This window comes from Bombus huntii, chromosome 8, assembly GCF_024542735.1.
Source record: "Bombus huntii isolate Logan2020A chromosome 8, iyBomHunt1.1, whole genome shotgun sequence".
Lineage (NCBI taxonomy): Eukaryota > Metazoa > Arthropoda > Insecta > Hymenoptera > Apidae > Bombus > Bombus huntii.
In genome coordinates, this window is record NC_066245.1 from 16616570 (window position 1) to 16640466 (window position 23897).

The following is a 23897-nucleotide window of genomic DNA, read 5'->3' on the forward strand; positions in this document are numbered from 1 at the left end:
TCGATTCGGTCCCTCTCTTTCTCGAAGGCGAAATGACGGCCTGATGAAGTTTCTCGGCGTCATGGTGGCTGTTTCGTGGGTCGGCTGTAGGTGGCTGGGGGGATCCAGGCTGAAGGAGGATTAGTACACGACAAAGTTTATAAAAGTGTACTCACTCCATAGGAACCCCCTACAACTAACCTAAAGCTGGCCTCCCTTAAGGTTGTTTCCTTCTGAATCCCTTTTCGAACCCTCTTACACACGTGACGGACGCACCTATGTTATGAAGGAAGCTTTTCGGGTTAAGAAACGTAGAATTGACCTTAGCTTAGGACTAAATGAGTTAATACGCGTAAGATAAAGATTGTGATCTTGGCAAACTCGTCTATGAAATGGACGAGCATCTTACGAATCACGTAAACTTTGTATGAGCGGTCTCGGTCGTTTGTGAGATAGTAAATGATGTAACATTAATGAAATAATCTTTTAATGCATTTTTTAATAATCATAAATAACACAGTATCAGAGTTGTTATGTGATTGAATTTTGAGTTCTTTTATATAATTAATTACTAACTAATAATACACGTTGAAGGTTAAAAATAACTTTACTACAACATCTACATCGATTATCAGATTACTGTTCCAATTTTATGAATAAAATTTCGATAAACAATATACTCTATGATATTATATAAGCTATTCCAATAAATTTATCTGATCGCATAAAGGTTAACCGTGCATAGGATCAACAGTACACGGAAAAAAGTTCGCCAATCACGAATGACACAATCTTCGACATGTATTATTACACACTCTAAATTGCAATGTTTAGTGGTTGGTAAACTCTATGAAAGTTTCGGTGTGGAACGAGTGTTAACTAGGAAGAACCTATTACCCACGCGCTATATAATTATTACGATTATAGTTTTTTTATCGCTAGTTAAGCCACCGTAACGCATGGACTAATCTCATCTTAGCTGCCATAAAAAAGAATTATTCAGCGATAGTTGTTAAAATCAACATCGCGCTGGAAGCGAAAGGGCCGAAGTAGACGGTCTCATCCTAAGCGATTGGTACTTCTGGGCTACATAGAGCGTACTGGAAACCTGTAATTGTCTGGTCACGCGAGGTCACCCTGAGAACACGAACACGATTATACGTGACGTGCACCATACCAGCCATTAAGTTACAGCCAGTACACGACAGATGGTACAGGTTGCTTGAGCATGCCCCCGATGCAATTTCGTGACAGCGGTAAGAATAGCGAGAAACAAGAGGGAAAAAAATGAAGGAAAAAATTCTCAGAGTTTCTGAACATTAATTTCACCAATGACGTGCTATTGCCGAACAATAATGGATCGTTCGGTGATAAATTAATTTTGTAAAAGAATTCGCGTGTGATTACAACTATACTCCTGCCAGTGTTTTTATTATCTATTGATTTTATTAATCACTGGTTAATACAAAATTGGAGTTTTAATTAATTTGTACACATAGTTCAATAGTAGATTTATCATCCAAAGGTATTATGTGAAAGATTGACGCTTTCATTCCGCGAAGAATAGTGATAATGCGAGCTCGCTTGTTCCTTGTTTCATGGGCAAGTTTGGGTCGAATGTACATGTAGTGCTAATCCCCAAGACTTAGATGCGGACAGAGAAATCCCGGTGGTTATTCGCAAATGCGTAACTTGCGCGACGAGATCTAAGGTATCACAGTTAGCCACAGCCTGTCCGTTTTCATTTAAAGTTTTCCGTTAAAACCTTAAAGCGCCATCTTTACTTTAAACTATCTTAAATTACTAAAAAAGACTTTAACATTAAAGAAACATTGCTTAATATTAATTAAACTTGTTTATTAATATCTTCAGAAATGTTCTTTTGTATTTTGGATATATTTTTAAAGGTATTTCTGCAACGTTTCTATGTACTCTCACTCAACTTGGAAAGAACGTAATTAAGGAAGCTTTATTTGCCTCTAGGTTCAATGCTCTGAGCAAGGAATATAAAATATACATAGGTATTGGCAAACGAGGAAATAAAACGTATTCTGTAACTGTCACGGTGTGTCGACTGAAAGTACAGCACGATATCGGACATACTTGTCGTCCATCCGATGGTTAATTTTCATTGAATGCTGCCATTGTAAATACTCCCGAAGAATAACGTCTATCAAGTTTCTTACTGTTCTATGCGTTTTTGTCCAGATGAATTTATCAAGAATTTCATTCCTGATTGTCATTGACAATTTTAGGTATTTTTATATAAATTTAAGCTTCATTTGGACTGTGTAAATGTAATATAATATACCTTTTTTCAAATGATTAATTTATGTTCTTATTACGTTACGTGATTAAAAAAACATCAATCTATACAATATACTATAGTAAAATTAAAGTGGAACGCTTGTTTTATCAACAAACAGTAAATAACATGCATTCGCAGTCAGTCCACAATAAGAATTATCGTGAAACCGGTGTCAAGGGAGAGCGTTTCATTTTCCCTGTTACAAAAAGACTGCGTCTTGTCAACATACCGGTGTTTTCCTGTTAAAATATCGATGCCCGGGGTTGGTCCAATTGCCAAAGCGAAAGTGAACGTTCGAACAGCGAATCCAATGTTCGGGCGTTACAAAAACGAACCACAGTAACAGTACTTTACCGCGTATTGGATCGCGCTGTCACGCTTCGACTATCATTTCACTCGACATTCCATACGGTTTGGATACGTAATTTACCCGCAATCAAACATACTTGTTGCGATCATTAAATTCAGCAAGAAAACGATGAATCGATGCACGATACACGGAGTTTCAGTTTGCTCGTTATTACAATTACGCAGCGCGTAACCGATATTAATTAAAGAGCACAATATGCTCGATTCGAAATGGCCGAGTGCATCGGAACTGACACGTTCTATCGTTGACAGCCGAGAATCAGCGGAGCGACAATCATGTCAGAACAATCGCTCGAGATTTTTAGACCGCAAACTCGATCGTTTCTTATCAGTAGGATCGATATTTTACTCATTTACAGAGATGCTGGTTGTGTTAACGATCTCCAGTTGTGAAATACATGTGGGGCCGTATAGGAAAAATACCGGTCATCTTGATTCGGAGAAAATATGGAAAATTAAAGACAATCAACTTTCGGACGTTCGCGGGGAGACGCGATCTCGAAGAAGCGCGCCAACGGGAGTGGTAAATTTCCGTTACGATTTGACTGATCGACGCCACGAATCGTTCGATCCCTTATTTCTTTTGGGATAATAAGGATGGTTGAGTGAATATAACGCTGCTATTAACAGGTTAATAAATATTTTGAATGATCCAACAACTTCAATGTGATGCAACGTTGCGTATGTGAAATGACAACTACGAATGAGCACGACCTGAGACACCTTTCATGTTGGCGACTGTGATGAGGTATCTTCTGTCGATTGATTGTCTTCGACTTGTAGATTCCGCTGATTTGACTTCTGACTCTTGCTGTTCCTTGAACTGTGTTTTGGTTCAAACATTACTGTGGAATAAGTCTAGAGATCAAGAATAGAGATGAAGTGACTGCTCTGTCGTCCAGAGAATAAATTGACTTTCCTAGTGTAGTAGAAGGAGTGAAGTTCGTTGTTATGTGATTACGGAGGAAAGCTCGGTATGGGTGTGCCCTTTGAACGAAGAACGCGGATTTGTTGCTCACACTTTTCGTCAGGAAAGTGAGGGTAACGATCCGCAATGCCGATTGGTTATGACCAACGTTAGGAATGAAGATAGGAGAAAGAAGCCTCCTACCAACGTGGCTCATGGGTGACATTGTTTATGGGAGAAACCAGCTTTTTCGTTAGACAAATATTCGTTTTCCCCATTGGGCGACTACCCGCTTTCTCCATGATTTTTAAGGGCGCCTAATAAACCCGAGGACTTTTCTAAGAAAATCCTTTAGGACAAGCAGTTTAACTTAAAAACATGTGTTAAAACAATTAAGTTAAAAAATTAAGGTTTATGGTGGGTCCTTAGGTTTATTGAGGGTCTGTCTAATGGTCTTGACGGTCAGGCAATGAAGGACGTCGCACGGACCACTTCACGCGTCGTAACAGACAATATAGATATAAAAATACAAATATTCTATAGAATAGAAATATTTTAACGTATGTTTCTATTCCTAGATATATATAATTTAAAAAAAATATTTCATTTAATGAAAATCTGTCACGTAATAAAAAAAATTACGCTCTACCTTATATAAAGTTTATACTGTGTTATTTCTAAATTAGTCATTTGAATCCTTATCCCCTAATCACATACTACATTTTGATCATCGATCGTTAATCCTAGCTCAAAGTTATTACGTGTAAATAATTCCACTATTTTAATCGATATTTTACTCTTCACCATTCATACGATTAATTTTCACAAAATATGTTAATGCAATGCATTTGCTCCGCGATGGTGATAAACCATACGAAATTTGACCATTCGCTATGGTTTGATTTGTTACAGAGGGCAACAAGTGCCCGACCCCAGGCTGCACGGGGCAGGGTCACGTGACCGGACTCTATTCTCACCACCGCAGGTAAGCAATTATCGGTAATTAACCTGTGCTCTGCACTTTGCCCTGGTCAATTAGACACCTCCACGTTGCGACAGGAAGACCAAGTGAAATAGGATTAACACTAGTAGACCTGTTCGTCATGTTATCCGATCGTCATTGAATATGGAATAGGATATGGTCACTTTTGTGTTAGGTGCTCCTGGATAAGATTCCACATAAAATACTCGAAAATTTGATCAAGTTAGAACTTTGGTTTCTTGACAAAGTTATGGCACTCAGAGTATTAAAAAGAATAAAGTTGCAGAAAACTTTTGGCAGTCACTGTGCAGCCAGTAAAAATCTTCCTTACGGAGTTATTTCCCTCATACTTTTACAATCCACTAAAACCTGTGTGTTACGACCTTGCTTCATAATTCACTGCTGTTATTTCAGCCTATCCGGTTGTCCACGGAAGGATAAACTAACGCCTGAGAGTAAGTAGTCACAGACCGGCACCATTACTCTTACTTCTTATCGTAGTTACATAGATGCATCTTCTTTTTGCGAGACTGCCTTTTTCACGCGACAACGGAGCAGGGGAGTGGCGAGAGAACGATCGTGAACGGCTATAATTATTTTCCAGCAGTAGTTTCTTTTAAATCGGGCTCAAGATCTTTAAACCTATGCGATCAAATCTCGGTACAAGTTTCGCGAATCGATACTGATTTTCGTTTACGCTTACGAAAAATTCATTCGACCAAAGTAAAAAGTCTACACGCGATATGTTGACATTTATTAATAGCAATTGGAACAAAAAATGGAGAAAAAGAATGAAAACTGGACTTCTTCAACTTCGTGCATTGAACGAATTGACGAAAGAGTACGGGCTCGTTTAACCGTGCCCGTCTATATGTGTCTATGTGTCTGTCTATTTATATTCTTTGTGCTTTTCGTTTGCGGGGTAGAGAGCTTTATTTATTGCGTTTCATTTCCGTTTTAATTTTTATCGTTCTGTTTGTAGTTTAATTATAGTAGAGAATTTATCACCACACTTGAACTTGGTTATGTTGGCCGTACCTACGAACATCTGGAGAACTCGAGACACGGACGGTGCAAGACTAGCCGGTATGCGTGTACAAGCATGCCGGATCCGAACGGAGGGTCTTGTGCGATTGAGTATAATTAAAACGGCGACTACACACTCTTGTGACACGGTTCCCTATATCAGACAAACTATGCTTGTCGACCGATCCTGTAGAACACACGACAAGTAAAGTCGTCGTGATCGAAACGGTGAAAGATCATTGATTCATCGTGGATCAACAAGTTGTAGTCATCTCTCACAAAATGTTCATCATCTTTTATTAATTTCAAATTTAAATTTAGATAGATTCGTTATTGAAACATCGAAATTTTTTAATATTCATTAAATATTCATAGTTCATTTTCATAGCAAGATCAATAAATGTCAAATATTTTAGTAATTTAATTTTTGTGTGATTCTTTAAAATACTCGTTTCATGTACACGATATCTGTTATACGAGAGACCAACATTATTCCCAATATAACACAAAACACACGACAAGTAATCTATCGAGGTACACAAGAATCGCAAGTTGTTGTCTTATAATTTTGTCACTCGATTATGTCTTTACTTGAGTTTCTCTCTACCCGCTCGGTATACTTGATTGTACTATTACACATTTGATGTGTATATTTCATCCCGTGACGTTATGTACCCCACCTGTCTCTTTTTCTTTGTTTCTCTTCCTTTACTTTCTGTTTTCTCCTCTAATTTTTCTCTGTATACTATACACAACATCTCTGACTTCGTGTGTAACATTGATCGAAGCTAAACCAACGCGATCGAAATGTGTCAGAAAGAAGCGAATCGTGTTGCCGACAAAGATGATAATTATACTCAACGCATAAGAAAGAACCGAGCTTAAACCCATAATAGCTCGATGCTACCGATCGTATCTTAGTGTGCGTGTATACGTATGTATAATCTAGCGATAACTTAATCGAAACGTAATAAGAAAAGATATGGAGCGAGAATAGCAGCGTTCTATAACCACGTCACGTGTCTCTGGGTTCTCTACAGTTCTGGCGATGCATGAGACTATTTTGAAATGCCCGACGCCTGGTTGCAACGGCCGTGGCCATGTCAGCTCGAATCGGAACACGCACAGGAGCCTATCCGGATGTCCCATTGCCGCGGCCAATAAGCAGGCTGCACGCGAGGCACGACACAAGGCTCAAGGTAAGGCGGCACAGCGGCACTCCGACGTGTCTGGAATTCACCCCAAGAGAAAATCCACGGATGGAGCCGCTCCGTGAAATCGGATCGGGGCTTATAAGCTCCAAGACTGTCCCGAAACTAATCCTCCGATCGTTTCTCGATAGCTCTCGCGTGAACTTCTACCAAACCGAACATTCGAGGGTACACATAAACCACATCGTTTTTCGTCAGTGGCTATTGTCGAGTAATTGTCATTGCTCTATGCATTTTAATTTGCAAAGTTTATCAGCATGGTTTCTGAACGACCCAGTTATGAAGAACTAAACTTTCATATTTACAAGTTAAATATTTTATCTATTTGAAGAAAATACATAGATACAGAATAATTAGACTCACAGAAGCGTGTTACTCACAAACATTCGTTTGAAAGTTTTTCAATCTTTTCCTCAATTAAAAGCAAACATAACCAAGCAAAGATACAAATATAGTTTCACCACGATATTAATAACAATAAAAAATATGTGATAACCATTTCATTTTCGCAACAGTGTCCGGAATTCCTCCAGAATACATCAGTACGAACCTGTTGCCGCCGTCGATGGATAGCAAGAGCTACTCCCAGTACGGGTCCACGGCGCAGGACACAAAACCGGTGCTAAGCAGCCTGACCTATGACTACTACACGACAACGAAAAGCACGGGTATCAACGTGAAACCTCCGAAAACACCGGAGGAGAATCCCTCATCCCGTACGACCAAGGTAGTCCCTAAAACTGAAAATATGACGCCGAGTGGCAGTTGCTGCAACACCCTGCCATCCAGAGGTCAAAACACGACCGACTTACTGGTACCAAAGACGGAAGAAACTGCTTCCTGTCGAGTGAATTCACCGCCACCACCTCCACCACCCACAGTACGGCCAACGTACGACTCGTACATGAATCAGGATTCGAACTCTTCGTCGATGTCCTCGATGGACGCCATGGGGTCTAGAGGATCTATTGGCGCGACGATACATCATCCTACTCAGCATCCGACGCATCACGTGCTGCCTATGCAGCCCACAGTCGCATATCCCATGCCAATGGTCGAGGATACGAGGATGAGTCATCAGATGTCCCAGAGATCTCCGTACGAGCCATCAGCTATGATGGCCGCAGCGGCGGCAGCTGCTGCTGCGGCCACCACCAGCGAGGAACTTTATCATCACAGATCGGCAGAGCACGCGAGAGCCTACATGCATCCTGGAGCGAGCAATATAGCGCGACCAGTTGTCACTTATTCCAACGAGATCGCAACCGGGAGGGGATATGAGAACGCAGTAGCCAGTGCTGCGAATCATCGACCGTATGACCCTGGCACCACATCCGCTTATGAAAGATATGATACACAAAGTTGCGCACCGATTCAGTCACAGCAGCAGCAACAGCAACAACAACAACAACAGCAGCAACAACAGCAGCAACAGTTGCATTCCAGGACGAATATGTATTATCTGGGACAGACTGGAATGACGCCTGAGGAGCAAGAAAGGGTGTATCATCAGGAAGCTGCGGCTGCAGCACAGCAACATCAGATGGCGATGGCTGCTGCTACGGCTGCTGGGATGATGAAGACCGAAGATGGTGAATTTCTTTGTTATTATTATAAGAACATGAGCCATTTTTGTTTGAATACAAGTTAATTTTGCTAAATTTTTTCCTGAATAATGATAAATTTGCAGTCTGAAGTGATGTATAATTTGGATCTCGTAATTTATAGAAATGTCGGACGTGTAAATCACAGGATCTTTTTAGTTGGAAATTTGAAAATGTTTACAATCATACAATTTTTCATAATGATCTTATACTTACAGTGAAATGTGTCACAGTGGCGCAAGTTCAGCAAATGCAGAAACCTGGTGGCCCCCCAACCTCCCCAGGTGGTTCGGTAATGGATTTGTCAACCTCCAGCGTCACTTCGACGAGTCCACAGGTAAATATTTACATACAGATTTTCAAGAAACCAAGGTAGAACTGCACAAATTTTTAAAAAACATGATGATAATTATTACAGGCTCCACCGTATGGTTCCAATAGTCTCAGCCCTCAATATGGCGGTGGCCAAACAGTAGGTGGTAGTCCCCAGGCTGCAGCGAGCCCACACTTGACTGCAAGTCCTCAGGTTCCCAGTCCTCAAGGACAAACCCTTGATCTCAGTGTCAACAGGCTTCATAGGTAATCATCATTTGATCTACTATTCCCTTATGCAAAAAACATTCTTTTTAATCAACCTTTAGAAATCAAGTTTGGCCATTCATTTTAATACACGCGGAACAATATTGGAATTATTTTAATTCAACGAATATTTTTCTTCTAACGCAACCAGAATACAACGAGAGGGAGAGATATTAAATCGTACATCATCTTCATCTGATTATAGCGGCGCGCCAAGTCCCCAATATCCAACCGGCCACGGAGAAGCTGTGGCGGTTCCCGTTGGACCTGGTTTTCCAGCACCCAGACCAATCGAGGAGCAAACCGAGCCCGTGGACTTCTCGACGGCAAACGAGCCGGTCAATTTCAGTGGGGGTCCTGGAATCAGGCCTGTGCCAGGCTTCCCGCCACCCGGTGTGCACGTCACGGCGTACAGTCGGGAAAGCACCCCAGACAGCGGGGGTTCCCACTACATGGACGCTTACCGCGATCCCACTGGTGAGCTATCACTGTTTATCACTTAACTTGCCAGATAGTTCGTCATCGATCATTTGGAAACGCTTTATGACCCCTGACTCTATTCTATTCCTCATCTCTATTTTATCTGTAATTGTTGATCGTTTTTATAATAATTGACGATTTAAATATTGAAAATGATAATTTTTAACGGAGGTATAAAATAAAAGGTGCTCTCTTTTTTCTGTCTTTTTAGATTTAAATGTTTTTTGAAATTTTAAAGATGAAATTTGATAAGTTTGATTTGATTGTGTAATAAATCATTTCATTCTTTAATTATTAATTTTTGAAACATCCGCTACCGAAAACGAATAATATTAAAAAATTTCAAGCCTTCACTACTCCGCGTCATGCAGTAAAAACTCTAGCTGTGGCGAGATCGAATGCAAAGAAAATCCAATGAGACTCGTGTTTTGAAACCCGTCATTTTTCATCGCGTAGCAACAGAAGCTGTTACACGCGTTGACTAGAGACACCGAAACAAATTACCTGGAACGGGTAGATAACACCAACATGTACATAGATCCAACAAAGTCTTCGGTATTCTAAATTTCAACAAGCACATATACTTGAAACATACGCGACGCGTCAGCTTGACTACACGTAACGGACGAGCGAGGAAATGCATGGACAAGGGAAAAGAACAAAGAGCTCGACGCCCTCGGGGGTCGGACGGGAGAGGAACCGAACGAGAGAGCGATACGCGGTTACAACCGTCGAATAAAAATTCGCCAGAACAGTACATGACTGCCATAATAGGCACCTATGGCCCCGACTCTCATTTTCCTCGGTCTCTCTGTGCCTTGGCATTCCAAACCTACAGCAGCCCATTTCCCTCGTCCCCGTCGTCGTTTCTCCTGCTCTCGCTGTGTATACCCGCCCCTTTCCTCCTTCTCTCATCCTCTTTCGCCGGCGTGGATGTGCACCAAACCGGCACCCTTCCTACCGGACCACCTCCCTGTGGCGGTACACGACCATTGTTAATTATCAATATTTCGCGTACACGTAGCCGGCAAAAGTCCGGCGCGGCCAATATTGTGCGGACTCTGACGCTGGGGAGTAGTTATTGAAATTGAAATATTCGAGCACACAGCCGGCATGTCGAGTTCATTCGTTCGTTCGGCGTCGTCGTGTTCGCGCGTCGTCCACGTTGCCCGTACACCGACGCTCTTCGTCCGTCGGCTATTTGCACTGCAGACGAAATGAATTCTTGCCGGTAAATAAACGCGTAGATTTTACAACGGTTAATCAAGCGACGCGTCGACCTTAACGGACGGTTTCGACCTTTGCGCCACCAAACCTTTGTCCTGCCGCTTTCGATTGCTTCATCCCCTTCTTTTTCTTCTCCGTATTTTCTCGTTTTCTTTTATCTTTATTTTTGTATCGTGGTTCTTTTGTTTCCACGGTGAAAGAGTGACTTCTTTATTTACTTCATTATTGCATCTCGTTGCCAGTCAAGAGATTACGTAGGAATGAGATGGAGATTTTCATAAAATTGAAATTCGCCATGCGTCTTCTTCACCAAAGCGGAGCATTCGCGCACGTGTTCATGTATTCGCGTTGCTCCAGTTTTTAGACCGTACCGTGTTTCTTTATTGTACGTTTTCACCGAACACTGTTGGTTTGATATCTGTATATATATATCCGAACTGCAAGTTTGACAAGTATCCACGTAGCTTTATAAATATTTCCAAGTTTTTAAATATACCTCTATACCGAAAAGTGAATAAAGAATGGTAAATATGTGGAGAATGAATTGAATATTAACTTCGTTTAAACTAAAACCTTTTATTTCAATAAAAACTTTTATTATTAAACGACACTAGGATGTAATAGGGATTTTTTAATCTTTTAAATTTCATATTTATGTTTATAAAACATTTTATATACAATATTCTATTGTAATAATGAATCTTTCATTCGACAAGATTACATTATAAATATTTGTCACTTTCAGGTTATGGACCGATGAGCCCGCACCCCGGATACGGAATGACAGGCGTTCAACCGGAATACCCTGGGAACACGTATACCCCTTACCCCACCGCAGGCTACAATTGTGGTGGAACTTATCCTGGAGGTCCCGTAACTTCCGGTTACCAAATCCCAGCTGGCTACACGCCGACACCTTGCTATAGTATGCCACCTCCGCAGCACACAGTCGGACCTCTCGATAAACCTACGGGTAAAGACGATAGGTAAGGAACTCGACGATCTATGTACTTTCCTTCCAAAATAATACCGCGCTCGTGAGAATATGTAAGACGTTTCTGGTTCATCGGAAACTCGATACTGCCATCCTCAGAGAGAGAGAGAGAGAATATCGAAATATTATTATTAATTAGTATTTTAACGTTTTCTCTGTTATTTTAATTAAATTCACATAAATTCAAATAAGTAATATATGACACTAAGAAACTTAGCGTTTCAAATTAAGATTTTTAATTTTAACTTCTGAAGATTCCTGATCTTTATTATAATTGATTTGACTTCTAAAGAAAATTGATGATTGATTTCTTTATCACTATTATTCTCAAAGTAAGAGCTTCAGTAAACTAGATACTGTGCAATCCAATAAATCTATCTAAATTATACTAAATATAAATATAGATTTATATAAATCTATACTAAATTAAAATTAATTACTCAGAGAAGTCCTGTAGTCCTGATCGTTGTAAAAATTGATCTCATTCAGTAGAGCGGGACGATACAAGATCAGACCACAATGAAACGTCCCATTCTGGTGGTACCCACGTTGTCCAATGAACCGGAGGAACGTCCACGCGTCTAATAAACGTGCATGCGAGCATCGCACATTTTGGTACTTGCCTTGCGGAAAGGGTCGCGCGAATCTCTCTCGCGAATGTATACGTATATTCGCGGCTGAAAAGGCACAGGAGGCAAAATCGGTTGGTGGCGGTGGCGGCCACTAACGGCGCAGAAGGAGGCGGAGATCGCGCATACCTACCTCCATTTTGTTAATTAAAGTAATTACTCTTCGTACCGAAAGTGCCAACCTTATTCTAATTGACGTAAAGCTCGGCGGTACAGTGGAGAAGGCGCGGTTCGGCGCATAAGGAGAGGAGGTGGAACGAGAGGCTGCTGGAAGGGGAGCCGCCAAGGGTGAATAAGGTCGAAAGAGGAGGTGGGGTATAATCAGTTGCCACCGCACTGGATTATGGGGCGAGACCTGCGTCGTCCCATCGAGGTTAGACCCTTGAAATGCACCTCGGATACCTCGGGCAACACTGGTTTCCTCTCTTTTCTAATCTCCGCCCATGCCCTGGAATTCCGCGCGTCCGTTCGACAACGTTACCCAAATTCTTCGAGAATGTTCGCGTTTATATATTAAGGGGTAGATCGTGGAAAAGTTGGAGAAATCATATTTAAATTAAGCGTTCTAAAATAGTCGTCTACGGTTTGGATATGTAGGCACCTAGAATTCTCCGAAATTGCAAACTCATACAAATAATAGATTCTTTTTTTAATTTTTTAAATAAACAGTAGTTCTTTTAAACATAATTATATGTAGTCAACCTTTTTTCAACAGTTTCGCGTATAAAACACTTTGGAAGTTGCAGTCTTGTAAAAGATATCTTATTAGTTTTAATGATTAATACGGCAATTACATAAATTTTTTTGATTTATACATTATATAAATTTATAGTGTACTAGGAATTTAATATCCGCAGTAAATTCATTTGTATAACGATAAACTAGGAAGGAAAGAAGCGCCATTCGTTCTCGAATTTCCGACTTTACTAATACTTATTATACAATTCTCATTATGTTCTAATCGTATCATCTTATGAATCGTAATCTTGTTAGAGACTCGTCATCCCTTCAAAACGCACGAAACATGCTTTCAAGAGCAATTACCTCACTCCCCTCCATAGACAATCTTCGATTCGTAATAGAACTCGTAATGGAAGAACGAACGAATAACGGAAACGCGACTTATGAAGGTCGTTGATATGAAGACAGAGAAGGTTGGTGGTTAGACGGAGCCTGGGAAAATACACAAGGCAGAGCATTCGGGGCGTACCGGTGAATTGCACTCAAGTCCGCATCCGTCGGCTCGGTTGGCCGGCAATATCGCGGCTACTCAAGGGTCATCGAGGTTTTCGAGGCTTCTCATAGCCCAGCGGTAGTTCGTTCATCTACGAAACTACGAGGAGACGAGAGAAAAAAGCAGAAGCAAACCGCTCTCTCGTGCTCTGATCCGCATATATTCCTTCCGCCTCCTGCTCCTGCTGCTGCTGCGCCTCGTCCTTTCTCCACCGACCGGATGCCGAACTTTTCGGAATATTTTTTCTCTCTCTCATATGTCGCTATGACACCCGCTGTCCGTGCACGGCAACCTCCCTCTCGCCCTGGCCGAGAAGGAAAAGTTGCGGAGCGCAATAAAACTTTCCGGTTGCTATCCCAGCTCTGTAACGACGCGACGCAACGATTGCGTTCCAGCCACGCTCGTACCCTGGATGTCCGAAGCAGTGTTATTCCAACTGAGCTTTCGAGATTAAAAATCTCCTATCGTTTATTATCTTCGTTGTTATATGTGTGAAATTTTAATTGGATTTGACGATAATAAGTGAGGGTTCAGAGGAAAAGTGGTAAAAGTGACGATATCTTTATTTTAAAAAAGATTGTGTTGATCCAGACAAACATGATCTTTTCCACTTTTCCATTGGGTTCCTCGAACATGTTCTCCATTTATGATTCGACATGGGACTATGCGCTGGCATCCATTGTGCGACGTAGTGAGTGAACGCGTATGAAAGAGTTATTAGGTGCAGGCATACGAGAGACGAGTGATCGCGTTGAGAGTGTCTTATAGTGTTGATGTTGTTCGGTGCAGTATGAATATGAGGCGGCACTCGTTGAATTTCGTGCCTCGGCCCGCCCCTCGTGGTCGCGATGGCAAGGAGCTGATACAGTGCCCCACGTCGTCCTGTGATGGCATGGGTCATGTCTCGGGAAACTACGCTACCCACAGAAGGCAAGGCAGCATTGACATTGACACTGACATTTTACATTCGACGACGTCATCCGATTATGTATAATTTATATATTGATATAGCGATGCAGCACGCACGCACGCACGCTCCACATATCATACACACACATAAATACATATATACACATATTCATACATATAGGAACCTTGCTACACAATTATTCCCCTGGTTCTCCTCATTGAATCGATCCAACGTAAAAATTCCTTGATAGTAGTTCGATTCCTGTTAAAGTACTTGGCATCCTATAGAACACACGCGTAAAGTCACACATATCGACATCCTTAAAACACATTCAAACATTAAAAGCGATTTCTCACGAAAATGCGAAAATTACATGGATGGGTTTTTGCATCAATGCATATTGGTGGTCCGTGGCGTAGTGGCTTCTTAAGTGTTTTGTGACACTATATCATTTTTATCTAGAATTCCTCCGCCCCTAATTTCCTTGCTAAACCGGTCTTGTACTCCTTACTCGATATTGCTGTTACCATATTATACGTGTAAACACCCGTTTGATATAAATAGCTATTTTTACAAATCATTTTATTTCATTTTATTTTCATTCCACGGTCTTTCTTCTCTTTATATATCCTTTCTTCTTCCCCAATATAGTTTCTCTTTGCGTACCTTTTTCACGTACGTAATTCCTCCACACCCCATTTGCCTTATCGTACGATATACTATAACCAAAGTGTGTAGATGAGTTTCATGTTGAATGAAGCACCACTTGCTCCTTGTTTCGACCCGACCCCTACGAAAAGGGATGGCAAAATCATTAAGACGATCGCCGGTGAAGAGCAGCTTCGTGCTCGTGCAAAGATACGATGCTTCCACCAGTTTGTCTTGAGCTCTAGCTGTAATTAATATTCATTTTCATATACGCATCTAAATATGTATATATATATATAAATATATATTATACGATCACCGAACCCGCCCGTTTAAAAACCGCTTCGCCAGCCTCGAGTGGGCAGCTTCGTAGCGAACTGTTGCCAATGACCATGTCAGAGCAGAACCGTAAGGAATAGAAAAAAGTGAGAGAAAATAAAATATAACGATAATTGTAACAGTCACAAAGGTGCACCGTATCCGGAAGCGTGTTGCACGATTGTTTAACTATAATCGTTTAATTATAAACACAGAGAAAGACAATTGGCAATTGACGAGTTTCACTGGGGTCAGGTGTGAGTGTGCTCCCTGCTCTCCTTTTCAGTGTTCCTAGAGTAAGGCCAACCTTGTATTGACATGAACTTAAAACGCGATCGATCGATACGAGCGACACCTCATGAGTGATCCAACTGGAACACGGCGTTGCCATTTGCATGCTATCATATGTGTATATAATTATGAATCGTTGATTGCCCGTTTCGACTGCGAGTCCACCATTCACCCAATAGATCCGAGGGAAAAGAACCTGTTGGAATCAATACGATATCATTCAAAGTCATGTTTCGAGAGAGAATGGAAACGTGTTATTTTACGACACGAGCCTTAAACCTTCATGTTCAATGTCTTCGTTCGAACTGGACGCAAGGCAAGTTGTCCAAGATTGAATCGCGCTGAAGGCTGCTTCTTTTATAAAACCATTATTAATATGTAAGCAGTCCGTGTGGATGATCTCGGTGAGCAGAATTGTCTTGCTCCTTTGACGAATAATAAATAACAATAGGAAATTATAATGCAATAGAACTAACATTTGTCGAACGATACTTTGTAATCTCATCGAGATCTTCTTTTAAATCGTTTAATAGTACCTGAGTATCATATCTGGTACCTGGACGTAAGTACTCGAGACTTCTTGGCAACGTCGCGTAAATTGCATGCGATGTGTTGCTGAAGCCATCGTTGGATGTTTCTGAGGTGTGCGTTCGTGATCCTGACCATGGGGATTCCTGCGCTGCTTATTCTTTCTACCTGATATACAATGAATAAAACAAGATTGTTAAAACATTCTCTAACGAAGTGGAAGTAGCGCAAAATCGTCATGGTATATGTAGACCAAGTTTAAAAGAGCAGAAATTTTTGTTTCCTTTACAGCTTGTCTGGTTGTCCGCGAGCCGATCGTTCCCAGATCCAAGCACATTCTCAAGAGCTCAAATGTCCCACACCAGGATGCGACGGTTCGGGTCACGTAACCGGCAACTATTCATCTCACAGAAGTTTGTCCGGTTGTCCAAGGGCTAACAAACCGAAAAGCAAGCCCCGAGATGGACAGGATTCGGAACCACTAAGGTTTGTATCATTCACATTCTACTAATCCTCCAACACTTCAAAATCGAACCAATCCTTCGATCTCTAAAACTTTAAACTAAAACTTTCAAATTTCCATATTGAATCGTTTTCTATGAAAATCATTGCAAGTAATCACTGCCCTAAAACTAACACAGTGCAATTCACTTCCATAAATTTGATAAAGATTAGCGAGAAAGATAGAATGGGTTTAATTGAGTGAGCTTCTAGTCTCTTGCGAACTCTGCAACTTGTGTTATACATAATCACGATTCCAATTTGCGTTTTCACCATGTTCGCACGTTACACGCAGCTACGTGGATATCTTGCTGACCGCATTGCACGTGCTAAGATCCGCTACCAGACCGAAAGGGTCGTCCCCATCCCTTTCAACGCGGTGTCCCTTAAACCCTATTCGCTTCCTAACGCAAAGACGAAGACGCTGACTAATAACCAGCGGTTTCCGCTCGTTTCATGCTCGCTCTCTCTATTTCTCTGTGGATGGATTATATGGTGTTGGTAATGGTGGTGTTGGCATTTCGTGCTACAGATGTCCCATCCCCGGTTGCGACGGCTCTGGCCATGCCACTGGCAAATTCTTGTCGCATCGCAGGTAAGATTTCCTCGCTATTTTTTTGGAAGACCAAATATTGTAATTATGACTTACCAAAAACTTTAAAAAGAAACTTTTTCAAAATTGAGCGTTTGTAATAGTACTCATAATTTTAAGAAAATGCAAGGCTCGAGATATAGCTTCGTTCCCAATATAAAGTATTTGCAAAAAAATTGATCGAAAAAAAATATTTCTAATAAATTTTATTTCAATTTAGCCGGTTAACAGAAACTAGGCAGTTTGACTAAGATTAACGTAGCAGATCGAATTCGAACGAATTACTTTTAACCAATACTTTGTCCAAGTTACATTTTTGTTCGATGGTAATGTCTCGAACTGATTTTGTTCTTCTGCCACAAAAAAGATTGGCATTTCTTATCTTCCTTATTTTCAGTAAGAGGGTATTTTCTATGAAACGACATGTCCTTAATTGCGATAACAACGACTTGTTGCAGCGCATCGGGCTGCCCCATTGCAAACAGGAACAAGATGCGTGTATTAGAATCGGGAGGTACGGTTGAGCAGCACAAAGCAGCGGTGGCCGCGGCGACAGCGATGAAGTTTGAGGGTGTGAACTGTCCCACGCCGGGCTGTGACGGAATCGGTCATATAAACGGATCGTTCTCTACTCACAGATCTCTATCCGGTTGTCCGATAGCCGGTCACGCGGTAAAGAAGCCAAAGTTCGAAGACATGTCGACCATGTACAGCAAAGGAATCACCGGTGAGGGTCAAGCTGCCTCAGATGTCGTTCATGTCTTCGATTATCGATGCGTATCGTTATTAATCGAAGAATAAAAAGCAAAAAAGAAAAAAGAAAAGGAAAGCAGATCGGTTGGCTCTTCGTGAACGAGTCGTCGACAATTGATACATATTACGAATTGAAATGTTCGCTGTAAATTCGAGATATCTCATTCACGTCGAGCTAATGTTGCGACATGTGATTGCCTACTACAGTGAGTAGAAGCAACAAATTGTAGAGTAGGCATGATTATTACAAGTTTGCCTTTTTATTCTTTTCTCGCGCCGTACTCGTCCAATATAATTTCTTTTTCTTTTCTTTTTATTGACTTTCATATTAGATGATATTTGGATAAATATTCGGAATAATATATGGAATTAGTAACTTTGGACGAGTCGAGGGCAAAAAATTGTGACAAAATTCTGAACGTTTATTTGTAAACTTGTGCATATATGACCTTATACTTGATCCTATGCTACGCTATACTCTACTCTTCACGCAATGATGTGCTGTCATACCAACAAGAGTAACCTCCGTCCTTTTTCCCGCCCACTTCTGTCTACCTGTATATTCAGTTACTTTTTTGGTCGTTTCTACTTAAATTTTACGTTTTCGTTTTCGCCACCCTTTTTCTCCGTGATATTGGTATTCAGGTGTTTTCGAGATATTTTTTTTGGTTCTGTTCTTTTTTATATTCTTCCACGAGAAAACAGAGACGCACGGAATTTGTTGACCAACGACAACAGAAAAAAAAAAAGAAATGAAAGAAAGAAACACCTGAACTGGACACCTCAACATCCACTGTGTCACTTTGCTTCTTCCAATTACGAATTTGGCCCCCGTGAAATCCTATCTCCCACATTACTATGTGCAAGAACAAAGACAATTAGAAAAAAAGAAGCGAAAATGTAAAGACCAAAAAAAAAGCAGCCGTATGTCATAATAATGAAAAATAATATATTCTGATTTATTCTGGGATCACGATCAGCTCCTTTCCTGTCATTGAGCTTTGAGGAGAACATTTACTTTTGAAGGTAAGGGACTGACGTACTCGCCATTTGTTTTCTATGTGTTTTCGGTGTTACATACAAGATCCACACACCAGTAATTTTACTTTTTACGAGATGACGTCCGAGTGTTGGCAGCAACATAAAGAAACAGAAAAGTACCTGCTATAGTTTCAATTAAATAATTTTCAATTCTTTTATAATATAACTGCAAGTTACGATGACGTTGCAAAATTAAAAGGCCAGCACTCGGTGTCTCCTATTTTTTTCTTCTATCTGGTATGATGGCACCTCACGCTACCCCTTGATCACCTTAACATCGTCCCCGATCATTCTGTTTTCCTGCGGCACTCCTGTCAGGTTCGTGCGTCTATTAATGAGTAAAACGCATCACTCGTTTCATCGAAAGAACAAGTCGTCGCGTTTGCGAACTAGACGAGCTCTTTTCTCCATCACTTCAGCACGAACCACTCGCAGAAGAAACCGTACCGATTCCCATATTTCAGACAAATCCTCATGCAGCGACTTGGGATACTTTCTAGACTTATACCGCCTAGCAAGCGATCATTGTCGCGCGATAAGACGAACCTGCGATGTGATGATGCACTTGTTTTCCAAAAAAAGAAAAAAGATGCCAAAAAAGAAAAAAGTAAAACAATGTAACCCGACCACAGACCAACCCAAATCGCTGTCCGAAGCTTTCCTGGCGCTACTTACATATATGCTCTCGCCACATTCTCACATTTTATTGTATATGAATCCCGCACACCTGTCAAGAACTACGTATGTAACTAGTAACATTTTTTCTCTCTAATATCAAGTCGCTTTTGTATGAAACTCGTGTGGACAGAGCTCTTTTTGAGAGTTTCGGTCAAGATCTTGGGTTGATCGGACTTTATCGACCTTCTTGGCTTCCGATGGTTTTCTCCAAGTAAACCTACGTTCTCGAGACTATCGACATCGTTATACACGCTGACTATAAAACTACAAGTTAGCTATAAGAAAGTAAAAGCAATGAAAATATTCACTTTACGTTGAATATCAATGGCTGTTTTATTACTTATGGCGCCCAGTGTCATTAGCAGAAAAAATCAGTCGAACCAGTGTCTCGAGAATCAGGGTGAAAGCTGTTGGAAATCGGGAAAAGCAAAATAAAAGTATAAGAAAAAGAAAGAAAAAGAGAGGGAGATAGACAGGCTGTTAAAATGGACCGTGTATGCCCTATCTTCAGGAGTGGACACCAGTGGTCCGGCTCACGGGGGTGCGGTGGGTACGGGTCAGGGTAACACGAGTGGTAGCGGTACCGCCAGTGGCCAGAGCGAGGATCTCTACACACTGGAAGCCGAGATCACAGAGCTCCAGAGAGAAAACGCTCGGGTCGAATCGCAGGTGTTGCGCTTGCGCTCCGATATCACCGCCATGGAGAACCAACTGAAGCAAGGTGAAAAGGTCAGTACGCTTGTACTCAGTCGGTAATCGATTATTACCGTGCGCTGATAGAAATGCTAGAGGAGCTTCCGTCTGCCAGTTACATAGAATGCGATCCAATCAGGGCTAAATTCCATTTACAATGTTATTTTATCATCCATAATATTATTATAGATTTGAGTATCGTATATTTGAATATTAAACCTACTGTGATTGAGTAACACAGTATGGAATTAAAATTCGTGAAAATTTTAGGCTAGACAGTTCTTGTATCATTCTTTGTTAACGTAGATCTGCGCTGATCAGGGAGATTCCCTTTCCTCCGGCGCCCAAAGTTGAAAATTCCCAATTCTGAAATTTTTAGTAGATAATATTCATCTCGTTACAAATACTTAAATTTCCCTTCCTTTTTATTATTGTTGTGAAAGCGATCAAGTGTATATTTAACAAGCTGAATGTTTTGTAAAAAAAAGGTTCGTTTCTTCGTAGGAAACAACGGCGATTACTCAGCGAAGCAACAACCTGACCGAGTACTATCAATCGCTACGCGATAACATGATAACGTTGTTGGAGCACGTGCGAATACCGAACGCCCCGGGCGGACCGCAGGAGAAGATGGGCCACGAAAACTTCGACAGTTACCTGACGAAGCTGCAGACATTGTGCACCGCTGATGGTTATTGCGCGGACGAGGCAAACAGGCCGATATACGAAACGGTGAAGACCGCGCTGCAGGATTTCACGGTCCTACCGACACCCATCTGAGACCATCCTTAAAGCTCGACGATCGGATACAACGTGACACGAACGCGTTTCATGCGGTAACTTCGTTCTCGTTGTGATGATAAGAAAAAAAAATGCGATCATAACAGAGACACAGGAGTTCGCGTGGTTTACCACAACGGAAAGACTATTCTGTGCAATGAAAATCGTGTGTCGGTAAACGAGCAACGAGAAAGACTTTCTTGATCGTATAATAAATTGTGTTATGACTCTCCATACTGAGAATGAGAAATCGAGAAGACTTTTTACCAATTATCGGGTGATCTGCTCGTGTACCAAAGGAAAACGGTGCTTTCGACTGTCGACTTAAAGACGGTAAATGTTCGACACAAGCCGATGACGACTGTATAGACTTGAGAGTAGTAAATGTTACAAAGAAAAACGGTATCTAAGGTATCATCTGATAACCACTCAGTGTGATCCCGCAGAACCGTACGGACTGACGTTGCTCATAGCGATATCTTTTGTATATAATGAAATTGTAGAACATAAGAATAACGTAAGGCCGAGGACCGTGAGGACTCGTAGGCATCGTGATTGTAAATAGGCAGCAGAGAAAGCATTTATATATATATATATGTATATATATATATATATACATATATATATATATATACATATACATATTATTCAAAGGAAACGTTAATGTCGTTATCACTCTTAAGTCATGTAAAGATAAAGATGAAGTTGGTGGAAGACACAAGGAGCACACGCGCGAAAAACATAAATGATTAGCTTAAATGTATATCGAACAAACGTATTGCTCTTACCAGTGCATAACTGTTACTACCCGTTAAGCCATTAAACGTTTAAAAAGTAAACGAGAATGTGGAACCGCTATCGATGCTGCTTCTGCTAAAATGGAAAAATGGAAAAAAAAAAAAAAGAAAAGAACCGACAGCTACTTATAAATTACTACTGCGTACTTACCGCTAGATATTATTATTACTACTATCGTCACTGTTACAACCACCGAGATTGTTTCTAGGACTAACCCAATCATTATTATTATTGCTACCACTACTCTTACTACCGTCTGATATAGGATATTAGCGATGAGTATACCGACGCATTTATATTATCAACGAGTCTACGAAACGGCGAAACACTTTGTCCATAGTGTGTACATAGTCGACAGAAAGAGATTACGAATATTATAATGAGAGTTCGGCGAGTAGTGCTGATCCACTTGGCTAATTGTGCGTGAGATGATCGATGAGAGAAGATTCTGCGCGTGAAACCTCGATCTTGTAATAACAGTGCATGTACACACAGCCTGGTCGTTAATTGTCAAGATGTCAATCGCAAACACGGTGTACTTATCAAATTTCCAGGCGTTTAAGGGCGCGTCGAGGATCGACGAGCTCCATGAAAAGCGAGGACGATCCTTGATCCTCGTGCTCGTCGTGAATCGTCGACCAATCGGGTCGGGACGAAGGATACTCGTTCTTTTGTGCAATAGTTTCGAAACGTTCTGTGTTTGTTCCTTTCGTTGGAGAAATTTATTAGGATAAACAGATACGCGTACATAGTACCGTCGCGTCTATGTGAATTGTTATTATTTTTGTTGATACATTTACGTCTCTCTACGTTGTAAGTTGGCGTTTTTAATGGATCGCAAAGCACGCGAGGAACCAAACGTGTAAATATCGATACGTTCCTGCGCGTATCGCGATACGACGAATATCTTCTGCCTCTTGGGTGCTTAACGGTCGAAGGCTCGATGAAGAAAAGCAAATCTCTGACAATACACGTCGTCGAACCGGCAAACGAAGCGTTTCTGGTTTATTTCTCTGGCATCGATACGTATACGAGACGAACGAGGAAAAAAGTCGATGGCGACGTCCGCGTAAAATTATCTTTGACGTTTACCAAGTAACACATTGTATTACACGAGTACTAGTTTAAAACAAAGGATAGAAAGAGACGCGAGATAACCGAGATAGGCGAAGATATTTTCCGTGCAGCGCTTATTACTTTACAGACTGAAATAATTTCGTCACAGTAGAACGAGACAGTGTACATAAAAGTAAGAGAGAGGGGAGAATCTGGGAAGTAGAGTGTAGGAGAATCAATTATTCGTCTATTTCATGGACAGATGGGATGGAAGATACCGTGAGAAGAGGTATATACTTTAACCAAACACCGTGTAGTGAGAGTAATAATAAATTAAAAAATATAGCGATAGTCGGCCGACGATTACGATTAATCTTCGACGTTATCATTATTCTTGTCATTGTCATTATTATTACGATTATAATTACCATTGTCACTGTGATTAGATCTATTTTTTTGCTCAACACGAACCGCATACAGGCAGTGGGAAGGCAGACGGGCGACACGTTCACGATCAGTACGAGCTCGTTCTTCCTGGGAGTTACCATTTCGACGACATTATTGCTATTATTACCATTATTACCATTATTGTCGTTACGTTCTCGTCATTATTACGATTATTATTGTTGCCGTTGATAAAGTTGTACGAATATATAAGTTCAATGACATGCTTTAAGTAAGTATAAATGTTACTCCGATTGAATAAAGGGTATTTATCGATGAATCTTGGTTTATTCTTCATAGAAAAGTCTTACAAACACAAAGTTCGGTGCTTTAAATC

General features: G+C 40.9%; 1 protein-coding gene across 18 annotated transcripts in view; it reads left to right on the forward strand.

Annotated features, from left to right (window-relative positions):
* LOC126868411 (uncharacterized) overlaps positions 1-23840 on the forward strand; it is a 307848-nt gene extending 284008 nt beyond the window's left edge. For 15 of the 18 annotated variants that reach the window (XM_050623771.1, XM_050623772.1, XM_050623773.1 and 12 more), the window contains 14 exons: positions 4476-4548; positions 4960-5000; positions 6612-6770; positions 7298-8374; positions 8605-8723; positions 8805-8965; positions 9171-9442; positions 11418-11658; positions 14319-14459; positions 16516-16710; positions 17258-17320; positions 17776-18044; positions 20301-20518; positions 20987-23840. In XM_050623771.1, coding sequence (XP_050479728.1) covers positions 4476-4548; positions 4960-5000; positions 6612-6770; positions 7298-8374; positions 8605-8723; positions 8805-8965; positions 9171-9442; positions 11418-11658; positions 14319-14459; positions 16516-16710; positions 17258-17320; positions 17776-18044; positions 20301-20518; positions 20987-21262 — 3305 coding nt within the window. In that variant the 3' untranslated portion in view covers positions 21263-23840. Of the gene's footprint in view, positions 1-4475; positions 4549-4959; positions 5001-6611; positions 6771-7297; positions 8375-8604; positions 8724-8804; positions 8966-9170; positions 9443-11417; positions 11659-14318; positions 14460-16515; positions 16711-17257; positions 17321-17775; positions 18045-19050; positions 19097-20300; positions 20520-20986 lie in introns of those variants that run through there. The other 3 variants (XM_050623789.1, XM_050623774.1, XM_050623775.1) reach the window with 3 other exon arrangements.
* Positions 23841-23897: the final 57 nt, after the last annotated feature.